Source organism: Pseudophryne corroboree, chromosome 6 (assembly GCF_028390025.1).
Source record: "Pseudophryne corroboree isolate aPseCor3 chromosome 6, aPseCor3.hap2, whole genome shotgun sequence".
Taxonomy (NCBI): domain Eukaryota; kingdom Metazoa; phylum Chordata; class Amphibia; order Anura; family Myobatrachidae; genus Pseudophryne; species Pseudophryne corroboree.
This window is the reverse complement of record NC_086449.1, coordinates 427738702-427762038: the sequence shown is the minus strand read 5'-3', so window position 1 is coordinate 427762038 and position 23337 is coordinate 427738702. Positions and strand designations below refer to the sequence as shown.

General features: G+C 47.8%; 1 protein-coding gene across 6 annotated transcripts in view; it reads right to left on the bottom strand.

Moving 5' to 3' along the window:
- The window catches only part of KMT2E (lysine methyltransferase 2E (inactive)), a 445960-nt gene that overhangs the window by 195099 nt on the left and 227524 nt on the right, over positions 1 to 23337 (bottom strand). For all 6 annotated transcript variants that reach the window (XM_063927017.1, XM_063927020.1, XM_063927022.1 and 3 more), the window contains 3 exons: positions 19285 to 19415; positions 13212 to 13329; positions 11736 to 11845 (listed from right to left, as the gene is read on the bottom strand). In XM_063927017.1, coding sequence (XP_063783087.1) covers positions 11736 to 11845; positions 13212 to 13329; positions 19285 to 19415 — 359 coding nt within the window. The remainder of the gene's footprint in view (positions 1 to 11735; positions 11846 to 13211; positions 13330 to 19284; positions 19416 to 23337) is intronic.

The following is a 23337-nucleotide window of genomic DNA, read 5'->3' as shown; positions in this document are numbered from 1 at the left end:
CGGAGAATTCTTGTGGCTACCGCCATCGCCATCCTGCTTCTTGTGCCGCCCTGTCGATTTACATGGGCGACTGCCGTGATGTTGTCTGACTGGATCAGCACCGGCTGGTGTAGGAGCAGGGATTTTGCTTGACTTAGGGCATTGTAGATGGCCCTTAGTTCCAGAATATTTATGTGAAGGGAAGTCTCCTAACTCGACCATAGTCCTTGGAAGTTTCTTCCCTGTGTGACTGCCCCCCAGCCTCGAAGGCTGGCATCCGTGGTCACCAGGACCCAGTCCTGTATGCCGAACCTGCGGCCCTCTAGAAGATGGGCACTCTGCAGCCACCACAGTAGCGACACCCTGGTTCTTGGAGACAGGGTTATCAAGCGATGCATCTGAAGATGCGATCCGGACCACTGGTCCAACAGGTCCCACTGAAAGATTCTGGCATGGAACCTGCCGAAGGGAATTGCTTCGTAAGAAGCCACCATCCTTCCCAGGACCCGCGTGCAGCGATGCACTGATACCTGTTTTGGTTTCAGGAGGTCTCTGACTAGAGATGACAACTCCCTGGCTTTCTCCTCCGGGAGAAACACTTTTTTCTGGACTGTATCCAGAATCATACCCAGGAACAGTAGCCGTGTCGTCGGAACCAGCTGTGACTTTGGGATATTCAGAATCCAGCCGTGCTGGTGCAGCACCTCCTGAGATAGTGCTACTCCCACCAACAACTGTTCCTTGGACCTCGCTTTTATTAGGAGATCGTCCAAGTACGGGATAATTAAAACTCCCTTTTTTCGAAGGAGTATCATCATTTCCGCCATAACCTTGGTAAATACCCTCGGTGCCGTGGACAGTCCAAACGGCAGCGTCTGGAATTGGTAATGGCAATCCTGTACCACAAATCTGAGGTACTCCTGGTGAGGATGGTAAATGGGGACATGCAAGTAAGCATCCTTGATGTCCAGGGATACCATGTAATCCCCCTCGTCCAGGCTCGCAATAACCGCCCTGAGCGATTCCATCTTGAACTTGAATTTTTTTATGTGTGTGTTCAAGGATTTCAAATTTAAAATGGGTCTCACCGAACCGTCCGGTTTCGGTACCACAAATAGTGTGGAATAGTAACCCCGGCCTTGTTGAAGTAGGGGTACCTTGATTGTCACCTGCTGGGAATACAGCTTGTGAATTGCCGCTAGCACCGCCTCCCTGTCTGAGGGAGCAATCGGCAAGGCAGATTTTAGGAACCGGTGGGGTGGAGACGCCTCGAATTCCAGTTTGTACCCCTGAGATACTATTTGAAGGATCCAGGGATCCACCTGTGAGCGAGCCCACTGATCGCTGAAATTCTTGAGGCGGCCCCCCACCGTACCTGGCTCCGCCTGTGGAGCCCCACCGTCATGCGGCGGACTTGGAAGAAGAAGCGGGGGAGGACTTTTGCTCCTGGGAACCTGCTGTTTGTTGCAGCCTTTTTCCCCTACCTCTGGACAGAAAGGACCCGCCTTTTCCACGCCTGTTTTTCTGGGTCCGAAAGGACTGAACCTGATAAAACGGCGCCTTCTTAGGCTGTGAGGGGACATGGGGTAAAAATGCTGACTTACCAGACGTTGCTGTGGAAACTAGGTCCGAGAGACCATCCCCAAATAATTCCTCACCCTTATATGGTAACACTTCCATGTGCTTTTTTGAATCTGCATCTCCTGTCCACTGGCGAGTCCATAAGCCTCTCCTAGCAGAAATGGACAATGCACTTACTTTAGATGCCAATCGGCAGATTTCCCTTTGTGCATCTCTCATATATAAGACTGAGTCTTTTATATGGTCTATGGTTAACAGGATCGTGTCTCTGTCTAATGTGTCAATATTTTCTGACAGTTTATCTGACCACGCAGCGGCAGCACTGCACATCCAAGCTGACGCAATAGCTGGCCTAAGTATAATGCCTGTGTGTGTATATACAGACTTCAGGATCGCCTCCTGCTTTCTATCAGCAGGTTCCTTGAGGGCGGCCGTATCCGGAGACGGTAGTGCCACCTTTTTAGACATACATGTGAGCGCTTTATCCACTCTAGGGGGTGTTTCCCAACGTGACCTATCCTCTGGCGGGAAAGGGAACGCCATTAGTACCTTCTTAGGAATTACCAATTTTTTATCAGGGAAAGCCCACGCTTCTTCATACACTTCATTTAATTCATCTGATGGGGGAAAAAATAAGAATTTACTTACCGATAATTCTATTTCTCATAGTCCGTAGTGGATGCTGGGGACTCCGAAAGGACCATGGGGAATAGCGGCTCCGCAGGAGACTGGGCACAAAGTAAAAGCTTTAGGACTAGCTGGTGTGCACTGGCTCCTCCCCCTATGACCCTCCTCCAAGCCTCAGTTAGGATACTGTGCCCGGACGAGCGTACACAATAAGGAAGGATTTTGAATCCCGGGTAAGACTCATACCAGCCACACCAATCACACCGTACAACTTGTGATCTGAACCCAGTTAACAGCATGATAACAGAAGGAGCCTCTGAAAAGATGGCTCACAACAACAATAACCCGATTTTTGTAACAATAACTATGTACAAGTAATGCAGACAAACCGCACTTGGGATGGGCGCCCAGCATCCACTACGGACTATGAGAAATAGAATTATCGGTAAGTAAATTCTTATTTTCTCTAACGTCCTAGTGGATGCTGGGGACTCCGAAAGGACCATGGGGATTATACCAAAGCTCCCAAACGGGCGGGAGAGTGCGGATGACTCTGCAGCACCGAATGAGAGAACTCCAGGTCCTCCTCAGCCAGGGTAACAAATTTGTAGAATTTAGCAAACGTGTTTGCCCCTGACCAAGTAGCTGCTCGGCAAAGTTGTAAAGCCGAGACCCCTCGGGCAGCCGCCCAAGATGAGCCCACTTTCCGTGTGGAATGGGCTTTTACAGATTTTGGCTGTGGCAGGCCTGCCACAGAATGTGCAAGCTGAATTGTACTACAAATCCAACGAGCAATCGTCTGCTTAGAAGCAGGAGCACCCAGCTTGTTGGGTGCATACAGGATAAACAGCGAATCAGATTTTCTGACTCCAGCCGTCCTGGAAACATATATTTTCAGGGCCCTGACTACGTCCAGCTACTTGGAATCCTCCAAGTCCCTAGTAGCCGCAGGCACCACAATAGGCTGGTTTAAGTGAAATGCTGAAACCACCTTAGGAAGAAATTGAGGACGAGTCCTCAATTCTGCCCTGTCCGTATGAAAAATTAGGTAAGGGCTTTTATAGGATAAAGCCGCCAATTCTGAGACACGCCTGGCTGAAGCCAGGGCTAACAGCATTACCACTTTCCATGTGAGATATTTTAAGTCCACAGTGGTGAGTGGTTCAAACCAATGTGATTTTAGGAATCCCAAAACTACATTGAGATCCCAAGGTGCCACTGGAGGCACAAAAGGAGGCTGTATATGCAGTACTCCCTTGACAAACGTCTGAACTTCAGGAACAGAAGCCAGTTCTTTTTGGAAGAATATTGACAGGGCCGAAATTTGAACCTTAATGGACCCTAATTTGAGGCCCATAGACAGTCCTGTTTGCAGGAAATGCAGGAAACGACCCAGTTGAAATTCCTCTGTAGGGGCCTTCCTGGCCTCGCACCACGCAACATATTTACGCCAAATACGGTGATAATGTTGTATGGTTACATCCTTCCTGGCTTTGATCAGGGTAGGAATGACTTCATCCGGAATGCCTTTTTCCTTCAGGATCCGGCGTTCAACCGCCATGCCGTCAAACGTAGCCGCGGTAAGTCTTGGAACAGACATGGTCCCTGCTGGAGCAGGTCCTTTCTTAGAGGTAGAGGCCACGGGTCTTCCGTGAGCATCTCTTGAATTTCCGGGTACCAAGTCCTTCTTGGCCAATCCGGAGCCACGAGTAGTCTTTACTCCTCTCCTTCTTATGATTCTCAGTACTTTTGGTATGAGAGGAAGAGGAGGGAACACATACACTGACTGGTACACCCACGGTGTTACCAGAGCGTCCACAGCTATTGCCTGAGGGTCCCTTGACCTGGCGCAATATCTGTCCAGTTTTTTTGTTGAGGCGGGACGCCATCATGTCCACCTTTGGTTTTTCCCAACGGTTCACAATCATGTGGAAGACTTCGGGGTGAAGTCCCCACTCCCCCGGGTGAAGATCGTGTCTGCTGAGGAAGTCTGCTTCCCAGTTGTCCACTCCCGGAATGAACACTGCTGACAGTGCTATCACATGATTCTCCGCCCAGCGAAGAATCCTTGCCACTTCCATCATTGCCCTCCTGCTTCTTGTGCCGCCCTGTCTGTTTACGTGGGCGACTGCCGTGATGTTGTCCGACTGGATCAACACCGGCTGACCCTGAAGCAGAGGTCTTGCCTGACTTAGGGCATTGTAAATGGCCCTTAGTTCCAGGATATTTATGTGAAGTGACGTTTCCATGCTTGACCACAAGCCCTGGAAATTTCTTCCCTGTGTGACTGCTCCCCAGCCTCTCAGGCTGGCATCCGTGGTCACCAGGACCCAATCCTGAATGCCGAATCTGCGGCCCTCTAGGAGATGAGCACTCTGTAACCACCACAGGAGAGACACCCTTGTCCTTGGAGACAGGGTTATCCGCTGATGCATTTGAAGATGCGATCCGGACCATTTGTCCAGCAGATCCCACTGAAAAGTTCTTGCGTGGAATCTGCCGAATGGAATCGCTTCGTAAGAAGCCACCATCTTTCCCAGGACCCTTGTGCATTGATGTACTGACACTTGGCCTGGTCTTAGGAGGTTCCTGACTAGGTCGGATAACTCCTTGGCTTTCTCCTCCGGGAGAAACACCTTTTTCTGTACTGTGTCCAGAATCATCCCTAGGAACAGCAGACGTGTCGTCGGAATCAGCTGCGATTTTGGAATATTTAGAATCCATCCGTGCTGTCGTAGTACTACTTGAGATAGTGCTACTCCGACCTCTAACTGTTCTCTGGACCTTGCCCTTATCAGGAGATCGTCCAAGTAAGGGATAATTAAGACGCCTTTTCTTCGAAGAAGAATCATCATTTCGGCCATTACCTTGGTAAAGACCCGGGGTGCCGTGGACAATCCAAACGGCAGCGTCTGAAACGGATAGTGACAGTTCTGTACCACAAACCTGAGGTACCCTTGGTGAGAAGGGCAAATTGGGACATGGAGGTAAGCATCCTTGATGTCCAGAGACACCATATAGTCCCCTTCTTCCAGGTTCGCTATCACTGCTCTGAGTGACTCCATCTTGAACTTGAACCTTTTTATGTAAGTGTTCAAGGATTTCAGATTTAAAATGGGTCTCACTGAGCCGTCCGGCTTCGGTACCACAAACAGCGTGGAATAATACCCCTTTCCCTGTTGTAGGAGGGGTACCTTGATTATCACCTGCTGGGAATACAGCTTGTGAATGGCTTCCAATACCGCCTCCCTGTCGGGGGGAGACGTTGGTAAAGCAGACTTCAGGAACCGGCGAGGGGGAGACGTCTCGAATTCCAATTTGTACCCCTGAGATACTACCTGCAGGATCCAGGGGTCCACTTGCGAGTGAGCCCACTGCGCGCTGAAATTCTTGAGACGGGCCCCCACCGTGCCTGAGTCCGCTTGTAAGGCCCCAGCGTCATGCTGAGGACTTGGCAGAAGCGGGGGAGGGCTTCTGTTCGTGGGAAGAGGCTGTTTGCTGCAGTCTTTTTCCCCTTACTCTGCCCCGGGGCAGATATGAGTGGCCTTTTGCCCGCTTGCCCTTATGGGGACGAAAGGACTGAGCCTGAAAAGACGGTATCTTTTTCTGCTGCGAGGTGACTTGGGGTAAAAAGGTGGATTTTCCAGCCGTTGCCGTGGCCACCAGGTCCGATAGACCGACCCCAAATAACTCCTCCCCTTTATACGGCAATACTTCCATATGCCGTTTGGAATCCGCATCCCCTGACCACTGTCGCGTCCATAATCCTCTTCTGGCAGAAATGGACATCGCACTTACTCTTGATGCCAGAGTGCAAATATCCCTCTGTGCATCTCACATATATAGAAATGCATCCTTTAAATGCTCTATAGTCAATAATATATTGTCCCTGTCCAGGGTATCAATATTTTCAGTCAGGGAATCCGACCAAGCCACCCCAGCACTGCACATCCAGGCTGAGGCGATTGCTGGTCGCAGTATAATACCAGTATGTGTGTATATACTTTTAAGGATATTTTCCAGCTTCCTATCAGCTGGTTCCTTGAGGGCGGCCGTATCAGGAGACGTTAACGCCACTTGTTTTGATAAGCGTGTGAGCGCCTTATCTACGCTAGGGGGTGTTTCCCAACGCACCCTAACCTCTGGCGGGAAAGGGTATAATGCCAATAATTTTTTAGAAATTAGCAGTTTTTTATCGGGGGAAACCCACGCTTCATCACACACCTCATTTAATTCATCTGATTCAGGAAAAACTACGGGTAGTTTTTTCACACCCCACATAACAACACCCTTTTTTGTGGTACTTGTAGTATCAGAAATGTTCAAAACCTCCTTCATTGCCGTGATCATGTAACGTGTGGCCCTACTGGAAAATACGTTCGTTTCCTCACCGTCGACACTGGAGTCAGTGTCCGTATCGACCTGAGGTAACGGGCGTTTTATAGCCCCTGACGGTGTTTGAGACGCCTGTACAGGTATTAACTGATTTGCCGGCCGTCTCATGTCGTCAACAGTCTTTTGTAAAGTGCCGACACTATCACGTAATTCTTTCCATAAGACCATCCAGTCAGGTGTCGACTCCCTAGGGGGTGACATCACTAACACAGGCAATTGCTCCGCCTCCACACCATTTTCCTCCTCATACATGTCGACACAGCGTACCGACACACAGCACACACACAGGGAATGCTCTGATAGAGGACAGGACCCCACTAGCCCTTTGGGGAGACAGAGGGAGAGTTTGCCAGCACACACCAGAGCGCTATATATATATATATATATATATATATATATATATATATATATATACAGGGATAACCTTATATAAGTGTTTTTCCCTAATATAGCTGCTGTATATATTAATATGCCAATTTAGTGCCCCCCCTCTCTTGTTTTACCCTGTTTCTGTAGTGCAGGACTGCAGGGGAGAGTCAGGGAGCCTTCCTCCAACGGAGCTGTGAGGAAAAAATGGCGCCAGTGTGCTGAGGAGATAGGCTCCGCCCCTTTTTCGGCGGCCTTTCTCACGCTTTTTTGTGGAAAACTGGCAGGGGTTAAATACATCCATATAGCCCAGGAGCTATATGTGATGTATTTTTAGCCATTTAAGGTATTTTCATTGCGTCCCAGGGCGCCCCCCCCCCCCAGCGCCCTGCACCCTCAGTGACCGGAGTGTGAAGTGTGCTGAGAGCAATGGCGCACAGCTGCGGTGCTGTGCGCTACCTTATTGAAGACAGGACGTCTTCTGCCGCCGATTTTCCGGACCTCTTCACTCTTCTGGCTCTGTAAGGGGGCCGGCGGCGCGGCTCTGGGACCCATCCATGGCTGGGCCTGTGATCGCCCCTCTGGAGCTAATGTCCAGTAGCCTAAGAAGCCCAATCCACTCTGCACGCAGGTGAGTTCGCTTCTTCTCCCCTTAGTCCCTCGATGCAGTGAGCCTGTTGCCAGCAGGTCTCACTGAAAATAAAAAAACCTATTTAAACTTTTACTCTAAGCAGCTCAGGAGATCCACCTAGATTGCACCCTTCTCGTTCGGGCACAAAATCTTAACTGAGGCTTGGAGGAGGGTCATAGGGGGAGGAGCCAGTGCACACCAGCTAGTCCTAAAGCTTTTACTTTGTGCCCAGTCTCCTGCGGAGCCGCTATTCCCCATGGTCCTTTCGGAGTCCCCAGCATCCACTAGGACGTTAGAGAAACTACGGGTAGTTTTCTCTCCAAACATAATACCCTTTTTAGTGGTACCAGTAGTTATATCAGAAATGTTTAACACCTCTTTCATTGCCTCAATCATACAGTGAATGGCCTTAGTGGGCATCAGGTTTGACTCATCGTCGTCGACACTGGTGTCAGTATCAGTGTCGACATCTGGGTCTGCTTGAGGTAGCGGGCGTTTTAGAGCCCCTGACGACCCATGCGACGCCTGGGCAGGCACGAGCTGAGAAGTCGGCTGTCCCACATTTGGCATGTCGTCGATTTTCTTATATAAGGAGTCTATACGTGCACTCATTACTTTCCATAAGCCCATCCACTCAGGTGTCTGCCCCGCAGGGGGTGACATCCCTTCTAAAGGCATCTGCTCCGCCTCCACATCATTATCCTCATCAAACATGTCGACACAGCCGTACCGACACACCACACACACACAAGGAATGCTCCGAATGAGGACAGGACCCACAAAAGCCCTTTGGGGGGACAGAGTGAGAGTATGCCAGCACACACCAGAGCGCTATATAATGCAGGGACTAACTGAGTTATGTCCCCTATAGCTGCTTTTTATATTATATATGTATTGCGCCCAAATTTAGTGCCCCCCCTCTCTGTTTTTACCGTGTTCTGAAGTGTAGACTGCAGGGGAGAGCCAGGGAGCTTCCTTCCAGCGGATCTGTGAAGGAGAAATGGCGCCAGTGTGTCTGAGGGAGATAGCTCCGCCCCTTTTCCGCGGCCTATTCTCCCGCTTTTTTCTGGATTCTGGCAGGGGAATTTACCACATATATAGCATCTAGGGCTATATATTGTGGTATTTTTGCCAGCCAAGGTGTTTTTATTGCAGCTCAGGGCGCCCCCCCCCCAAGCGCCCTGCACCCTCAGTGACCGGAGTGTGAAGTGTGCATGAGGAGCAATGGCGCACAGCTGCAGTGTTGTGCGCTACCTTGGTGAAGACTGATGTCTTCTGCCGCCGTTTTTCCGGACCTCTTCTTGCTTCTGGCTCTGTAAGGGGGACGGCGGCGCGGCTCCGGGACCGAACACCAAGGACTGGGCCTGCGGTCGATCCCTCTGGAGCTAATGGTGTCCAGTAGCCTAAGAAGCCCAATCCGGCTGCAAGCAGGCGAGTTCGCTTCTTCTCCCCTTAGTCCCTCACTGCAGTGAGCCTGTTGCCAGCAGGTCTCACTGAAAATAAAAAACCTAAAACTATACTCTCTTTCTAAGGGCTCAGGAGAGCCCCTAGTGTGCATCCAACCTCGGCCGGGCACGAAATCTAACTGAGGCTTGGAGGAGGGTCATAGTGGGAGGAGCCAGTGCACACCAGGTAGTCCTAAATCTTTCTAGAGTGCCCAGCCTCCTTCGGAGCCCGCTATTCCCCATGGTCCTTACGGAGTTCCCAGCATCCACTAGGACGTTAGAGAAAACCTAATTCTATACTTTCTTTCTAGAAGCTCAGGAGAGCCCCTAGTGTGCATCCAACCTCGGCCGGGCACAAAATCTAACTGAGGCTTGGAGGAGGGTCATGGTGGGAGGAGCCAGTGCACACCAGGTGACCTAAAGCTTTCTTTAGTTGTGCCCAGTCTCCTGCGGAGCCGCTATTCCCCATGGTCCTTACGGAGTTCCCAGCATCCACTAGGACGTCAGAGAAATAGTGAAACCTTTGTTTTTTTGATGGCTCAATGTACACAAACTTTGTTTAATACACAAAGTTATTAAAAATATTGTATTAAATGACCTTCAGGCTGTATGTATATGGTGTATATGAAACATAAATGAATTGTGTGAATGTAGACACACTTTGTTTAATGCATAAAGTTATTAAAAATATTGGCTAAAATTACCTTCAGACTGTGTGTATAAGGTGTTTATTAAAGATAAATGCATTCTGTGCTTGGATTTAGGTCCCATCACCATGATATCTCATTATGGGATGCAATTATTCCAAAATACGGAAAAATCCGATATCCAAAATACCTCTGGTCCCAAGCATTTTGGATAAGGGATACTCAACCTGTAATTATTGCAGTGTAGTGGGTGAGGCAGCATGGGGTAATTTTGCTACCTAGTTGTAGGTGATAGATGCAGCATGAGTAACTATAACAGCATAATTTACTACTTCGCCATAGTCTCCTCGAGACCGAAATGGTCCTCAAAATATTAATAATAACTTGAATTGAATCACTCAAATATGCAAAGTAATCCAATTCGGTCAATAAGTAATTGCTTATTAATTGAGGAGTAAATGACAGTAGGGTAATTTAAAAAATGGAATATATGATGTCACTGTGATGTATTCTCCAGTAACTAATGCACAATGCAGAAAACCCTCATCCCTACTGTATCGTTAACTTAGTACTCCTCATCTATCCCTTGCATGTACTGTCAGGGGTGAATTGGAATGGAAAACCAGCCTGGGAAATTATAGAAGCAGCCCTAAGGGTGGTGCGATCTGATAAGGGGGTGAGGTCTGTTAAGGGTGGCTGGATCCCTCCTCATAGTGCCTGATTGTATGCAACTGCAGCCTTCCTTGCATCTTTTTGCTACAGTTGAGCCTGAGACCAGGGGCGGGTTGGGAAATAAAAGTGGCCCCGTAAAATTTTGTAGACGTGTCCGACATGGGCTTCCCTAGAAGTATAAAATACCATGTAGCTATGGCAGCATCACTGGATGGTAGAGTTGCTGTACTGCAGAGATGGAAAACAGAATGAATGGGTACAATGCAGTGTTCTAAGTAAAGTGGGCTGCCTGTCATGTGAGGGGTGGGACCACATGGCAACACACAAAACAGGCCCCAGACACATCAGCCTACCAGGACTCTTCCTGGTGAGCCTTAAGGCCAATCCGCCCCTGTGTACTGTACCACTACCAACATTAGTGCAACTAGTTTTTTTTCCCCTGCTTTGAACAAAATCTTATTACTTTCAGATCAGACAGCAAATACTGCTGTGATGGTCTTTTTTTTTGTCTTTAGTCACCACTTTACTAGCTTGTTCCTCCTGTCATTTAGAGTTTCTATTGTGCAAGATATTGATCAGTGTTTTATGTTTAGTAGAGATGCACAAATTGAATCTGCAGTAGTACCTAGGAAATGGGGAATGAAGAGTATTAAGGTGGGTACACACTAACAGATATATCTGCAGATCAATTGATCTGCAGATATATCTATGGACGGATCGAGCAGTGTGTTCAGCATACACACTGCTCGATCCGTCGGGAACTGACGTCATGAACTGGGCGGGCGTGTACACACGCCCGCCCAGTTCACCTGTCAATCACCGCCGGCCGCCGCAGCATGTGTACGGGCGGTCGGCCGACCGCCCCGTACACACACAGCGACGCGCCAATATATCAGTAGATATATTGGCCGTCGGCTGTGCTGCGCGGCCGATGCGATACGTCTGTGAACGACGGAGTTCACAGACGTATCGGCCGTACACACTGGCCGACGGTCCCGCGATATATCGGCCGTTCAGGAGAACGGCCGATATATCGACCAGTGTGTACGGGCCTTTAGATGGCTATACCATATGTTTATAAAACACATTTATATTTATTTATTATAATGAGTTTTTGTTTTGAAATTTGAGTCAGAGTTGGTACATGTTCCAACGATTTCAAAGCCCTTCATGTATGACTTGTTATATCAATTGTCCGGAGCTAAAGGTTATTGGGCCTTATTAATACCCAATGATTATAAAATAACAAGTGCAGAATAAACCAACATGGGGTAAAATTAGGTCACTTAGACATAACATGCTTTAATTACATTTCATTAATACAATGTCACATGTTGTTTGGACGATTAAATGTGGTACGAAGACCATCACACGATTTTATAATTGACTCACCAATTTGCATATTCAAAATCAAAAGCAATAGTAATTTCTGCTCCTTTTGGAATGTTTGAAATTGAATAAATATAAAGATGAATAGTTCCTTCTTCAATAATATGTCGTACCTGCAATATGAGAATGGAGAATTCCAAAATGAGAAAGAATAAGATAACAAATATAAAGTGTATGAGAGGTTTGCAATAAGTTTCTGGATGTGCAGTGCATAGGCAGAGTAGACACAATCTGACTGTCTGGTTGTGAATTAATATTGGACAAGACATTTTGTGAAATGTCACGGCACAGAGCGGTATATAAGCAGCACTGCACAGAGAAGAAGTCAGCATCTCCACTTCCTTCACAAACTTATTATGGAGCTCAACAGTGGTCAGAGCTATGATCTTCTACTACTCCAAGAGTGGTCTGTGACAGCAGGACAGATTTGACCAACTGCAATCTGCTTTTTGGGGAGGAAGAACCATCCCAAACTACTGTGTTTAAGTGGTTTGCAGATTTTTGGTGCGGAAGAAATCCATGGAAGACTAGGACGTCTAGCCGTGCAGACCAAGTTGAGGTGGGCGCCAGCGTGACCATGGCCCAGTTACAGAAGGAACTGGGTGCCCTACCAGCTAATTTGAGACCATAAGGCAACTTGGGTGACTTGATGCCCCAACATGATGGCAAGGTATGATGGCGGTTACTCAAAGTTAGTCTGGAAGATCAGTGAAGACTAATCCTGGATCTACAGTTTCAACCCCGATACTATACAGTCGACCTAGTGGACCCCAGTTGGAGATGCGCTGCCACAGAAGTTCCGACATGAGTGCAGCGTGGTGAAACAGACTGTGGATATTTTTGTGGTCAAGACTTGTTCACGTAGCTACTGTACCACTTGTGCAGCAGTGCACCATCACTGTGGACTGGTAAAAGCCGGCCGCAAGTGCTGGAAGCCATTTCCAGGTGCCATCCAAGAGCTTGCACTCGTGGCACCGTTCGCTATTACAACAATGCACCTGCTCACAAGTTAAAGAAAGCTGTGGATTTTCTGGCTTAATCACATATCCAGGAGCTTTGTCATCTGTTGTACAGTCCAGATACGGCCCCCTGCAACTTCTTCGTGTTCACACAAAGCAAGCACAAGATGCGTGAGATTCGGTTTGAGTATCCAGAAGCTGCAGTGGAGACCTTCATGCATAATGCAGAAGACATACCTGCTTCAGACTGGTCCAGTTGCTTCACCAAGTGGTTTGAGCTTAAACTCCTCTGGCAAATACTTTGAAAAAATGTAAATGTTTGTTTGTAAATATAATACTTTTTGTGCATCCAGAAACTTCTTGCACACCCCTCGTATTTGCCAGTGTCCAACATTCCCTATTTTCCAAACTTATAACTTCAGTAAAAAAAAAACTGCAAAATGCAAGAGCATATCCTAAGTCATTGTAACTACATAAAACAGTAAAACATACTGAAAAATCTACTTTACTATAAACATACCTCAGCATTTGGAGTGCAAGATCTTCTGATGAATCTCGCTTCATTACCAAATGTCCTTGCATCGACACACATTTCTAATCCATGCAATTTCGAATAAAATAAAATAAAAGGATACGGCCTATAGAAATAAAATAGATTAAAATGTTCTTTTAAAAAAATCTGAGGAATTAAACCAAGCTGATTTTATAGAAGTACAAGTGATGTATACTTTTCATTAATAGATGTATTTACTTTATTCAGATTGTACACACAGAGCCTTCCTAAAATAAGAATTTACTTACCGATAATTCTATTTCTCATAGTCCGTAGTGGATGCTGGGGACTCCGTAAGGACCATGGGGAATAGCGGCTCCGCAGGAGACTGGGCACAACTAAAGAAAGCTTTAGGACTATCTGGTGTGCACTGGCTCCTCCCCCTATGACCCTCCTCCAAGCCTCAGTTAGGATACTGTGCCCGGACGAGCGTACACAATAAGGAAGGATTTTGAATCCCGGGTAAGACTCATACCAGCCACACCAATCACACCGTATAACCTGTGATCTGAACCCAGTTAACAGCATGATAACAGAGGAGCCTCTGAAAGATGGCTCACAACAATAATAACCCGATTTTTGTAACAATAACTATGTACAAGTATTGCAGACAATCCGCACTTGGGATGGGCGCCCAGCATCCACTACGGACTATGAGAAATAGAATTATCGGTAAGTAAATTCTTATTTTCTCTAACGTCCTAAGTGGATGCTGGGGACTCCGTAAGGACCATGGGGATTATACCAAAGCTCCCAAACGGGCGGGAGAGTGCGGATGACTCTGCAGCACCAAATGAGAGAACTCCAGGTCCTCCTCAGCCAGGATATCAATTTTGTAGAATTTTACAAACGTATTTGCTCCTGACCAAGTAGCTGCTCGGCAAAGTTGTAAAGCCGAGACCCCTCGGGCAGCCGCCCAAGATGAGCCCACCTTCCTTGTGGAGTGGGCATTTACAGATTTTTGGCTGTGGCAGGCCTGCCACAGAATGTGCAAGCTGAATTGTACTACAAATCCAACGAGCAATAGTCTGCTTAGAAGCAGGAGCACCCAGCTTGTTGGGTGCATACAGGATAAACAGCGAGTCAGATTTCCTGAGTCCAGCCGTCCTGGAAACATATATTTTCAGGGCACTGACAACGTCTAGCAACTTGGAGGCCTCCAAGTCCCTAGTAGCCGCAGGCACCACCAATAGGTTGGTTCAGGTGAAACGCTGAAACCACCTTGGGGAGAAACTGAGGACGAGTCCTCAATTCCGCCCTGTCCGAATGGAAAATCAGATAAGGGCTTTTTCAGGATAAAGCCGCCCATTCTGACACGCGCCTGGCCCAGGCCAGGGCCAACAGCATGACCACTTTTCATGTGAGATATTTTAACTCCACAGATTTAAGTGGTTCAAACCAATGTGACTTTTGGAACCCAAAACTACATTGAGATCCCAAAGTGCCACTGGAGGTACAAAAGGAGGCTGTATATGCAGCACCCCTTTTACAAACGTCTGAACTTCAGGGACTGAAGCTAGTTCTTTTTTGGAAGAAAATTGACAGGGCCGAAATTTGAACCTTAATGGACCCCAATTTCAGGCCCATAGACACTCCTGTTTGCAGGAAATGTAGGAATCGACCCAGTTGAATTTCCTCCGTCGGGCCTTACTGGCCTCGCACCACGCAACATATTTTCGCCAATTGCGGTGATAATGTTTTTGCGGTTACATCCTTCCTGGCTTTGATCAGGATAGGGATGACTTCATCTGGAATGCCTTTTTTCCTTCAGGATCCGGCGTTCAACCGCCATGCCGTCAAACGCAGCCGCGGTAAGTCTTGGAACAGACCGGGTCCTTGCTGGAGCAGGTCCCTTCTTAGAGGTAGAGGCCACGGATCTTCCGTGAGCATCTCTTGAAGTTCCGGTTACCAAGTTCTTCTTGGCCAATCCGGAACCACGAATATAGAGCTTACTCCTCTCCATCTGATCAATCTCAGTACCTTGGGTATGAGAGGCAGAGGAGGGAACACATACCCTGACTGGTACACCCACGGTGTTACCAGAGCGTCTACAGCTTATTGCCTGAGTGTCCCTGGACCTGGCGCAATACCTGTCGAGTTTTTAAATCATGTGGAAGACTTCTGGGTGAAGTCCCCACTCTCCCGGGTGGAGGTCGTGCTGAGGAAGTCTGCTTCCCAGTTGTCCACTCCCGGAATGAATACTGCTGACAGTGCTATCACATGATTTTCCGCCCAGCGAAGAATCCTTGCAGCTTCTGCCATTGCCCTCCTGCTTCTTGTGCCACCCTGTCTGTTTACGTGGGTGACTGCCGTGATGTTGTCCGACTGGATCAACACCGGCTGACCTTGAAGCAGAGGTCTTGCTAAGCTTAGAGCATTGTAAATGTCCCTTAGCTTCAGGATATTTATGTGAAGTGATGTCTCCAGGCTTGACCATAAGCCCTGGATATTCCTTCCCTGTGTGACTGCTCCCCAGCCTCGCAGGCTGGCATCCGTGGTCACCAGGACCCAGTCCTGAATGCCTAATCTGCGGCCCTCTAGAAGATGAGCACTCTGCAACCACCACAGGAGGGACACCCTTGTCTTTGGTGACAGGGTTATCCGCTGATGCATCTGAAGATGCGACCCGGACCATTTGTCCAGCAGGTCCCACTGGTGCGTGGAATCTGTCGAATGGGATTGCTTCGTAGGAAGCCACCATTTTACCCAGAACCCTTGTGCATTGATGCACTGAGACTTGGCTCGGTTTTAGGAGGTTCCTGACTAGCTCGGATAACTCCCTGGCTTTCTCCTCCGGGAGAAACACCTTTTTCTGGACTGTGTCCAGGATCATCCCTAGGAACAGAAGACACGTCGTCGGAACCAGGTGCGATTTTGGAATATTGAGAATCCAATCGTGCTGCCGCAACACTACCTGAGATAGTGCTACACCGACCTCCAACTGTTCCCTGGATCTTACCCTTATCAGGGAATTGTCCAAGTAAGGGATAACTAAAATTCACTTCCTTCGAAGGAATATCATCATTTCGGCCATTACCTTGGTAAAGACCCGGGGTGCCGTGGACCATCCATACGGCAGCGTCTGAACTGATAGTGACAGTTCTGTACCATAAACCTGAGGTACCCTTGGTGAGAAGGGTACATTTTGACATGAAGGTAAGCATCCTTGATGTCCCGAGACATCATGTAGTCCCCTTCTTCCAGGTTCGCAATCACTGCTTTGAGTGACTCAATCTTGAATTTGAACCTCTGTATGTAAGTGTTCAAAGATTTTAGATTTAGAATCGGTCTCACCGAGCCGTCCGGCTTCGGTACCACAACAGTGTGGAATAATACCCCGTTCCCTGTTGCAGGAGGGGTATCTTGATTATCACCTGCTGGGAATACAGCTTGTGAATGGCTTCCAAAACTGTCTCCCTGTCAGAAGGAGACATCGGTAAAGCCGACTTTAGGAAACGGCGAGGGGGAGACGTCTCGAATTCTAATTTGTACCCCTGAGATATCACCTGAAGGATCCAGGGGTCTACTTGCGAGTGAGCCCACTGCGCGCTGAAATTCATTGAGACGGGCCCCCCACCGTGCCTGATTCTGCTTGTAAAGCCCCAGCGTATACTGAGGGCTTGGCAGAGGGTTTCTGTTCTTGGGAACTGGCTGATTTCTGCAGCCTTTTTCCTCTCCCTCTGTCACGGGGCAGAAATGAGGAACCTTTTGCCCGCTTGTCCACGAAAAGACTGCGCCTGATAATACGGCGTCTTCTCATGTTGAGAGGCGACCTGGGGTACAAACGTGGAATTCCCAGCTGTTGCCGTGGCCACCAGGTCTGAAAGAACGACCCCAAATAACTCCTCCCTTAATAAAGCAATACTTCCAAATGCCGTTTGGAATACGCATCACCTGACCACTGACGTGTCCATAACCCTCTACTGGTAGAAATGGACAACGCGCTTAGACTTGATGCCAGTCGGCAAATATTCCGCTGTGCATCACGCATATATAGAAATGCATCTTTTAAATGCTCTATAGGCAAAAACATACTGTCCCTATCTAGGGTATCAATATTTTCAGTCAGGGAATCCGACCACGCCAACCCAGCACTGCACATCCAGGCTGAGGCGATTGCTGGTCGCAGTATAACACCAGTATGTGTGTAAATACCTTTTAGGATACCCTCCTGCTTTCTATCAGCAGGATCCTTAAGGGCGGCCATCTCAGGCGAAGGTAGAGCCCTTACAAGCGTGTGAGCGCTTTATCCCCCCTAGGGGGTGTTTCCCAACGCACCCTAACCTCTGGCGGGAAAGGATATAATGCCAATAACATTTTAGAAATTATCCGTTGTTATCGGGGGAAACCCACACATCATCACACACCTCATTTAATTTCTCAGATTCAGGAAAACTACAGGTAGTTTTTCCTCACCGAACATAATACCCCTTTTTTTGGTGGTACTCGTATTATCAGAAATGTGTAAAACATTTTTCATTGCCTCAATCATGTAACGTGTGGCCCTACTGGAAGTCACATTCGTCTCTTCACCGTCGACACTGGAGTCAGTATCCGTGTCGGCGTCTATATCTGCCATCTGAGGTAACGGGCGCTTTAGAGCCCCTGACGGCCTATGAGACGTCTGGACAGGCACAAGCTGAGTAGCCGGCTGTCTCATGTCAACCACTGTCTTTTATACAGAGCTGACACTGTCACGTAATTCCTTCCAACAGTTCATCCACTCAGGTGTCGACCCCCTAGGGGGTGACATCACTATTACAGGCAATCTGCTCCGTCTCCACATTATTTTTCTCCTCATACATGTCGACACAAAAGCACCGACATACAGCACACACACACACACACACAGGGAATGCTCTGATAGAGGACAGGACCCCACTAGCCCTTTGGGGAGACAGAGGGAGAGTTTGCCAGCACACACCAGAGCGCTATATATATATATATATACAGGGATAACCTTTTATAAGTGTTTTTCCCCTTATAGCTGCTGTATAGTTAATACTGCGCCTAATTAGTGCCCCCCTCTCTTTTTTTAACCCTTTCTGTAGTGTAGTGACTGCAGGGGAGAGACAGGGAGCTTCCCTCCAACGGAGCTGTGAGGGAAAATGGCGCCAGTGTGCTGAGGAGATAGGCTCCGCCCCTTTTTCGCGGACTTTTCTCCTGCTTTTTTATGGATTCTGGCAGGGGTTAAATGCATCCATATAGCCCAGGAGCTATATGTGATGCATTTTTTTTTGCCATCCAAGGTGTTTTTATTGCGTCTCAGGGCGCCCCCCCCCAGCGCCCTGCACCCTCAGTGACCGAAGTGTGAAGTGTGCTGAGAGCAATGGCGCACAGCTGCAGTGCTGTGCGCTACCTTGTTGAAGACAGGACGTCTTCTGCCGCCGATTTTCCGGACCTCTTCTGCCTTCTGGCTCTGTAAGGGGGCCGGCGGCGCGGCTCTGGGACCCATCCAAGCTGGGCCTGTGATCGTCCCTCTGGAGCTAATGTCCAGTAGCCTAAGAAGCCCAATCCACTCTGCACGCAGGTGAGTTCGCTTTTTCTCCCCTTAGTCCCTCGATGCAGTGAGCCTGTTGCCAGCAGGTCTCACTGAAAATAAAAAACCTAATCTAAAACTTTCACTAAGAAGCTCAGGAGAGCCCCTAGTGTGCACCCTTCTCGTTCGGGCACAGAGATCTAACTGAGGCTTGGAGGAGGGTCATAGGGGGAGGAGCCAGTGCACACCAGATAGTCCTAAAGCTTTCTTTAGATGTGCCCAGTCTCCTGCGGAGCCGCTATTCCCCATGGTCCTTACGGAGTCCCCAGCATCCACTTAGGACGTTAGAGAAATACATATTCCTAGGTTATGTAAACAAGCACAAATACAGTACCTGTATAAACATTTTTGGCATTCATGTGCCTACATCTGTATTAAGTATTATTGCTTAGAACAAATATGCAAATATTCAAGCATTCTTTGTATTTTTGAATATAGGTGGCAAAATGTGTTTTAATCATATGCCTAACTTTTAAGTGTAGCTTGGGCAAGCATACATACCTCTTAAAGAAATATCCATTAGCCTCAAACTGTTCACGTAGCATGAATTTTCCTCTATATTCAATAATTAAAGTTTCGGGGAGAAGATCTCTTGCAGCTTTTAATATTTTTTTATTCTTCTGCAGATGGCTCTATTGAAGAAAACCAGTATAAAATATGACTATGTTTTCAAAAAACAATTAGGTACTATGTTTCTATGTACTATGCAACGAACAAAGCCAGATAACAAGAATCCGTAGCAAAGGGTGTCCATCGTCACTTATGACTTCAGAGAAACAAATTTATCAAGTAAGAACCAAAATCTAATTTTCCCTGTCAGCTCATGGGGCACTTTGGAGACAATGGGAACATCCTAAAGCAGTGCCACTATGTGAGAGAACGCCCCTGAGCTACACGGAGAACCCTTCATTCCAAACTAGCTTCTCTGGAGAAGAAGACTCAAAACGGCAGAACTACATAAAAGTGTGTGCCAAGGACCATGTGGAGGCCCTAAACAGTTGCTCCACTGAGGCTCAAAGCGACCGAGTAGAATAGGCGACAACCAAATGAGGCACAGGAAGGTTAGCCAATGTGTATGCATGACATATCACCTCCCGAATCAATCTAGCAATCATCTGTCTGGAAGCAGGCCAACCCCTCTCGACTACCAAATACAGTACAGAGAGGGAATCCGACCAGCAGAAGTCCTTAAACCAGAGGTTCTCAAACTCGGTCCTCGGGGGCACACACAGTGCATGTTTTGCAGGTAACCCAGCAGGTGCACAGGTGTATTAATTACTCACTGACACATTTTAAAAGATCCACAGGTGGAGCTAATTATTTCACTTGCGATTCTGTTAGGAGACCTGCAAAACATGCACTGTGTGTGCCCCCGAGGACCGAGTTTGAGAACCTCTGCCTTAAACCTATCCACATAAAGCTCGAACTACGTTGAAGAATTCAAGAGAAATCTGGGAACTGCCCTCACCCTGTAAGGATGGAACCACAAACTCCTGATGGATATGAAACGGATATCTATGTATCAAAGTATCCAGCTTGTCCTCTTCACTCTGCTAATGCACGCTGCCTTTCCTGCCTACTGATTACCTTCTCCCACTCCTGCTCCCTGTCTCTGGAATTCTCTACCTCTCCCCCTCAGACTCTTCACTACAAAACTTCAAACGGGCTCTCAAGCCACACTTCTGCACCAAACCCAGCAGTCTCTTATCCTAAGCCCTCTCTGTGGCCCACGCTCAGTTTCTACTCCATCTGTGTCACCCGTCTGTGTGCCCCTCCCCTTTAGAATGTAAGCTTCCACAATCAGGGTCCACTTCCCTCACGTAGTTTTACGTCTCGTACTTAACCTATCTTCTTTTCAATACTCGGTTTTCTGCCACCGTGATACTTATTTCAGTGCTGTTTACTGATGTAGCTATGTTTATATACCCTGTACTTATCCTATATTGTACTGTAAGTCAATGTCTTTACGTTTTGCTTATTTGTTTACTCTAACTGGGCGCTGCGTATGCCATGCAGCGCCATAGAGGATAATATTAATAATAATAATAGCTTCAAAACATGGGGGGGGGAGAGAGAACAAGAAAAGACAGTACTGCGCAATACCACTCAGTCATAGTGGAATATCAGAAATGGAGACCTATGTTATAATGTACTCAACTCGAAGACTGATGGGGCGAAAAAAATTGCCAAAAAGAACACTTTCTTGTAAGCCATTTGATATCTACAGGATCAAAACGTTCAAATAGAGAGCACTGAAGCCCATAGAAACAAAAAACAAATTCCATGGTTCAACCAGAAGCACTAATGGAGGTTGAGGATGATGAACCCTCTGCAGGAAAGTCTAAATAGTACAAATAGTCGCTAAACATCTATGGAAATAAACTGAAAGAGCACAGACCTGGACTTTCAGAGACAACAAGCGAAGGGCCAAATCAAATCTTGACTGTAGAAAGCACAAGACCTTAGAAATCTGGAAAATATCCGGCTGTATAGCTTCTGGTGAACACACCAGACCCTGTGGTAGGCCTAAACCAAAACTGGCTTCATAGCATAAAGCATAATGTGGATAACTGAATCTGAAAAAAAACCTTCTGGAGGGCTGTCTCAACAGCCACCCCATCAAAGCCAGACAATGAGAATCTGGGTAGAAGCAATGCACCTGAGAGACAAAGTCAGTTTTGACTGGAAGTCTCCAAGAGGCCACTATCGACAGGCACCCGAGATCGGCATACCACGTCTGGAATGGCCAATCTGGGGTGACCAGAATGAAGGTTCCTCCTCCAGCCTCAACTTCTGCATAACCTGAGGTAGAAGAGAAAGCGGAGGAGAGCGGTACATCAAAAGTCCATGTGACCAACAACACAAGAAAGGACCCTGGATCCAGCATTCTGGAACAGTCCCAGAAAAGTTTGCGAATTAGACAGGATACCATCAAATCTATTTAAAAGCAACCACAATGGTCCACCAACTATATTGGAACACCTCTGAGTGAAAAGACTATTCCCCCAGGGGTGTATGTCCTGGTGACTGAAATAGTCTGATCCCATCTATCTAGTTAGCAATGTGAACCGATGACAGAGCTGGTAGAAACTGTCCCACCCACAGATGGATCCTGCTTTCATTGCGTATGGCCTGGCAGCTACTTGTGCCACTCTGATTTATATAGGCGACAGCGGTGGCTTTGTTTTGACAAAATCTTAGATGGTCCTGGAGAGGTCATTGTGTCTGACACAGGGCCCTGTAGATTGCTCAAAGTTACAAGATGTTTATAGGGAGATACAATATACTGTCTGTCCAACGACCCTGAAAAGTCGTTGACTGTGTGGCCGTCCCACAGCCCGAGGCTGGCATCCGTACTCAGCAGGATCCATTGGCTTACTAGAAAAGGACAATCTTGTTTAAGTCACATGTGTAAAGCCTTCTAGAGGTGTGAGTGGCGAGTCGCCTGGGACAATGAGAGAAACAGAGACTTGATCCAAACAGGAGAGCCATTCAACTTTGATAGAATTTTCACCTGGAAAATCCTGTAGTTGAACTTGCAAACTCCACCATACCAAACAAAGGGAGAAACGCACACAACAACATTACAAATCATAAACCTGAACAATAACTGAGGCAGTCAAACAGCGCTGGTTGGGCGTCCAGTGTGACATCAGTGAAAAGGATCTATCGGTAAGAACCAAAATCCCATTTTATCATTCAGGCAATAGGGGACAATGGAGTAGTTGATGACACTGGGGACGTCCCAAAGTTTCCTTCCTGGGCGAGAGAGCTCCGAGGTACCTGCAAAATTAAGCAGCCAAAACATAGAAGCTGGGGCCACAAATGTGTCAAACTTAACAAAAGTAAGAATCCGAGACCAAGGTGTTGCATGGCAGAGTTACGTCGTGGTGGCCCCACGATTAGCAGCCCACGACACCCTCACAGAATGTGTGGCATGAGCAGACAACACCGGAGATCGTTGACCCTTGCTAAGGTAAGTCTTACAAATAGTCTATCGAAACCATCGTGCCAAATCTGCATCACAGCTTGTCACCTCCTGCCTCAGAAATGAGAGAATATACCCGTGAGAGACCACTTCCTGGACCCAGGAGTCAGCTGTGGCAAGACTTCATGCTTGACAAACTGAAGAAGCCAGGCTCCCATCCTGGGGTCTCCCACGGGAGACCCGTCCCGTCAGGCTGAGGGTTTATCCTTAGGCGTGGTAGGTCGACGTCTGGCGGCCCAAGCCTGCTTGGCCCTGGGTTTGGAGGCCTTGCTTTCGCGATCAGAGCGTAGGAAAGACTGACCCTTGGGTTTGCCTTGTGAACAAATGTCCAAAAAGGACGAGGTCTGAGGTGTTCCTGAGGAAACTGAAGGCAGATGAGCAGTCTTAGATGTCACTAGTTTCCCGCCTAACCCGTCCCCCATGTCTACGGAGTACAGTCCTGGGATGCCCCTGCATCTTGCTAGCAAAAGGTGCAGTGGGGACCCCTGCTGAAATCACATACCCTGGTGGAGATGTTGGAGACAGCTCTGGCATCCCATGGACTAACAGGAGGTTGTCATCACATT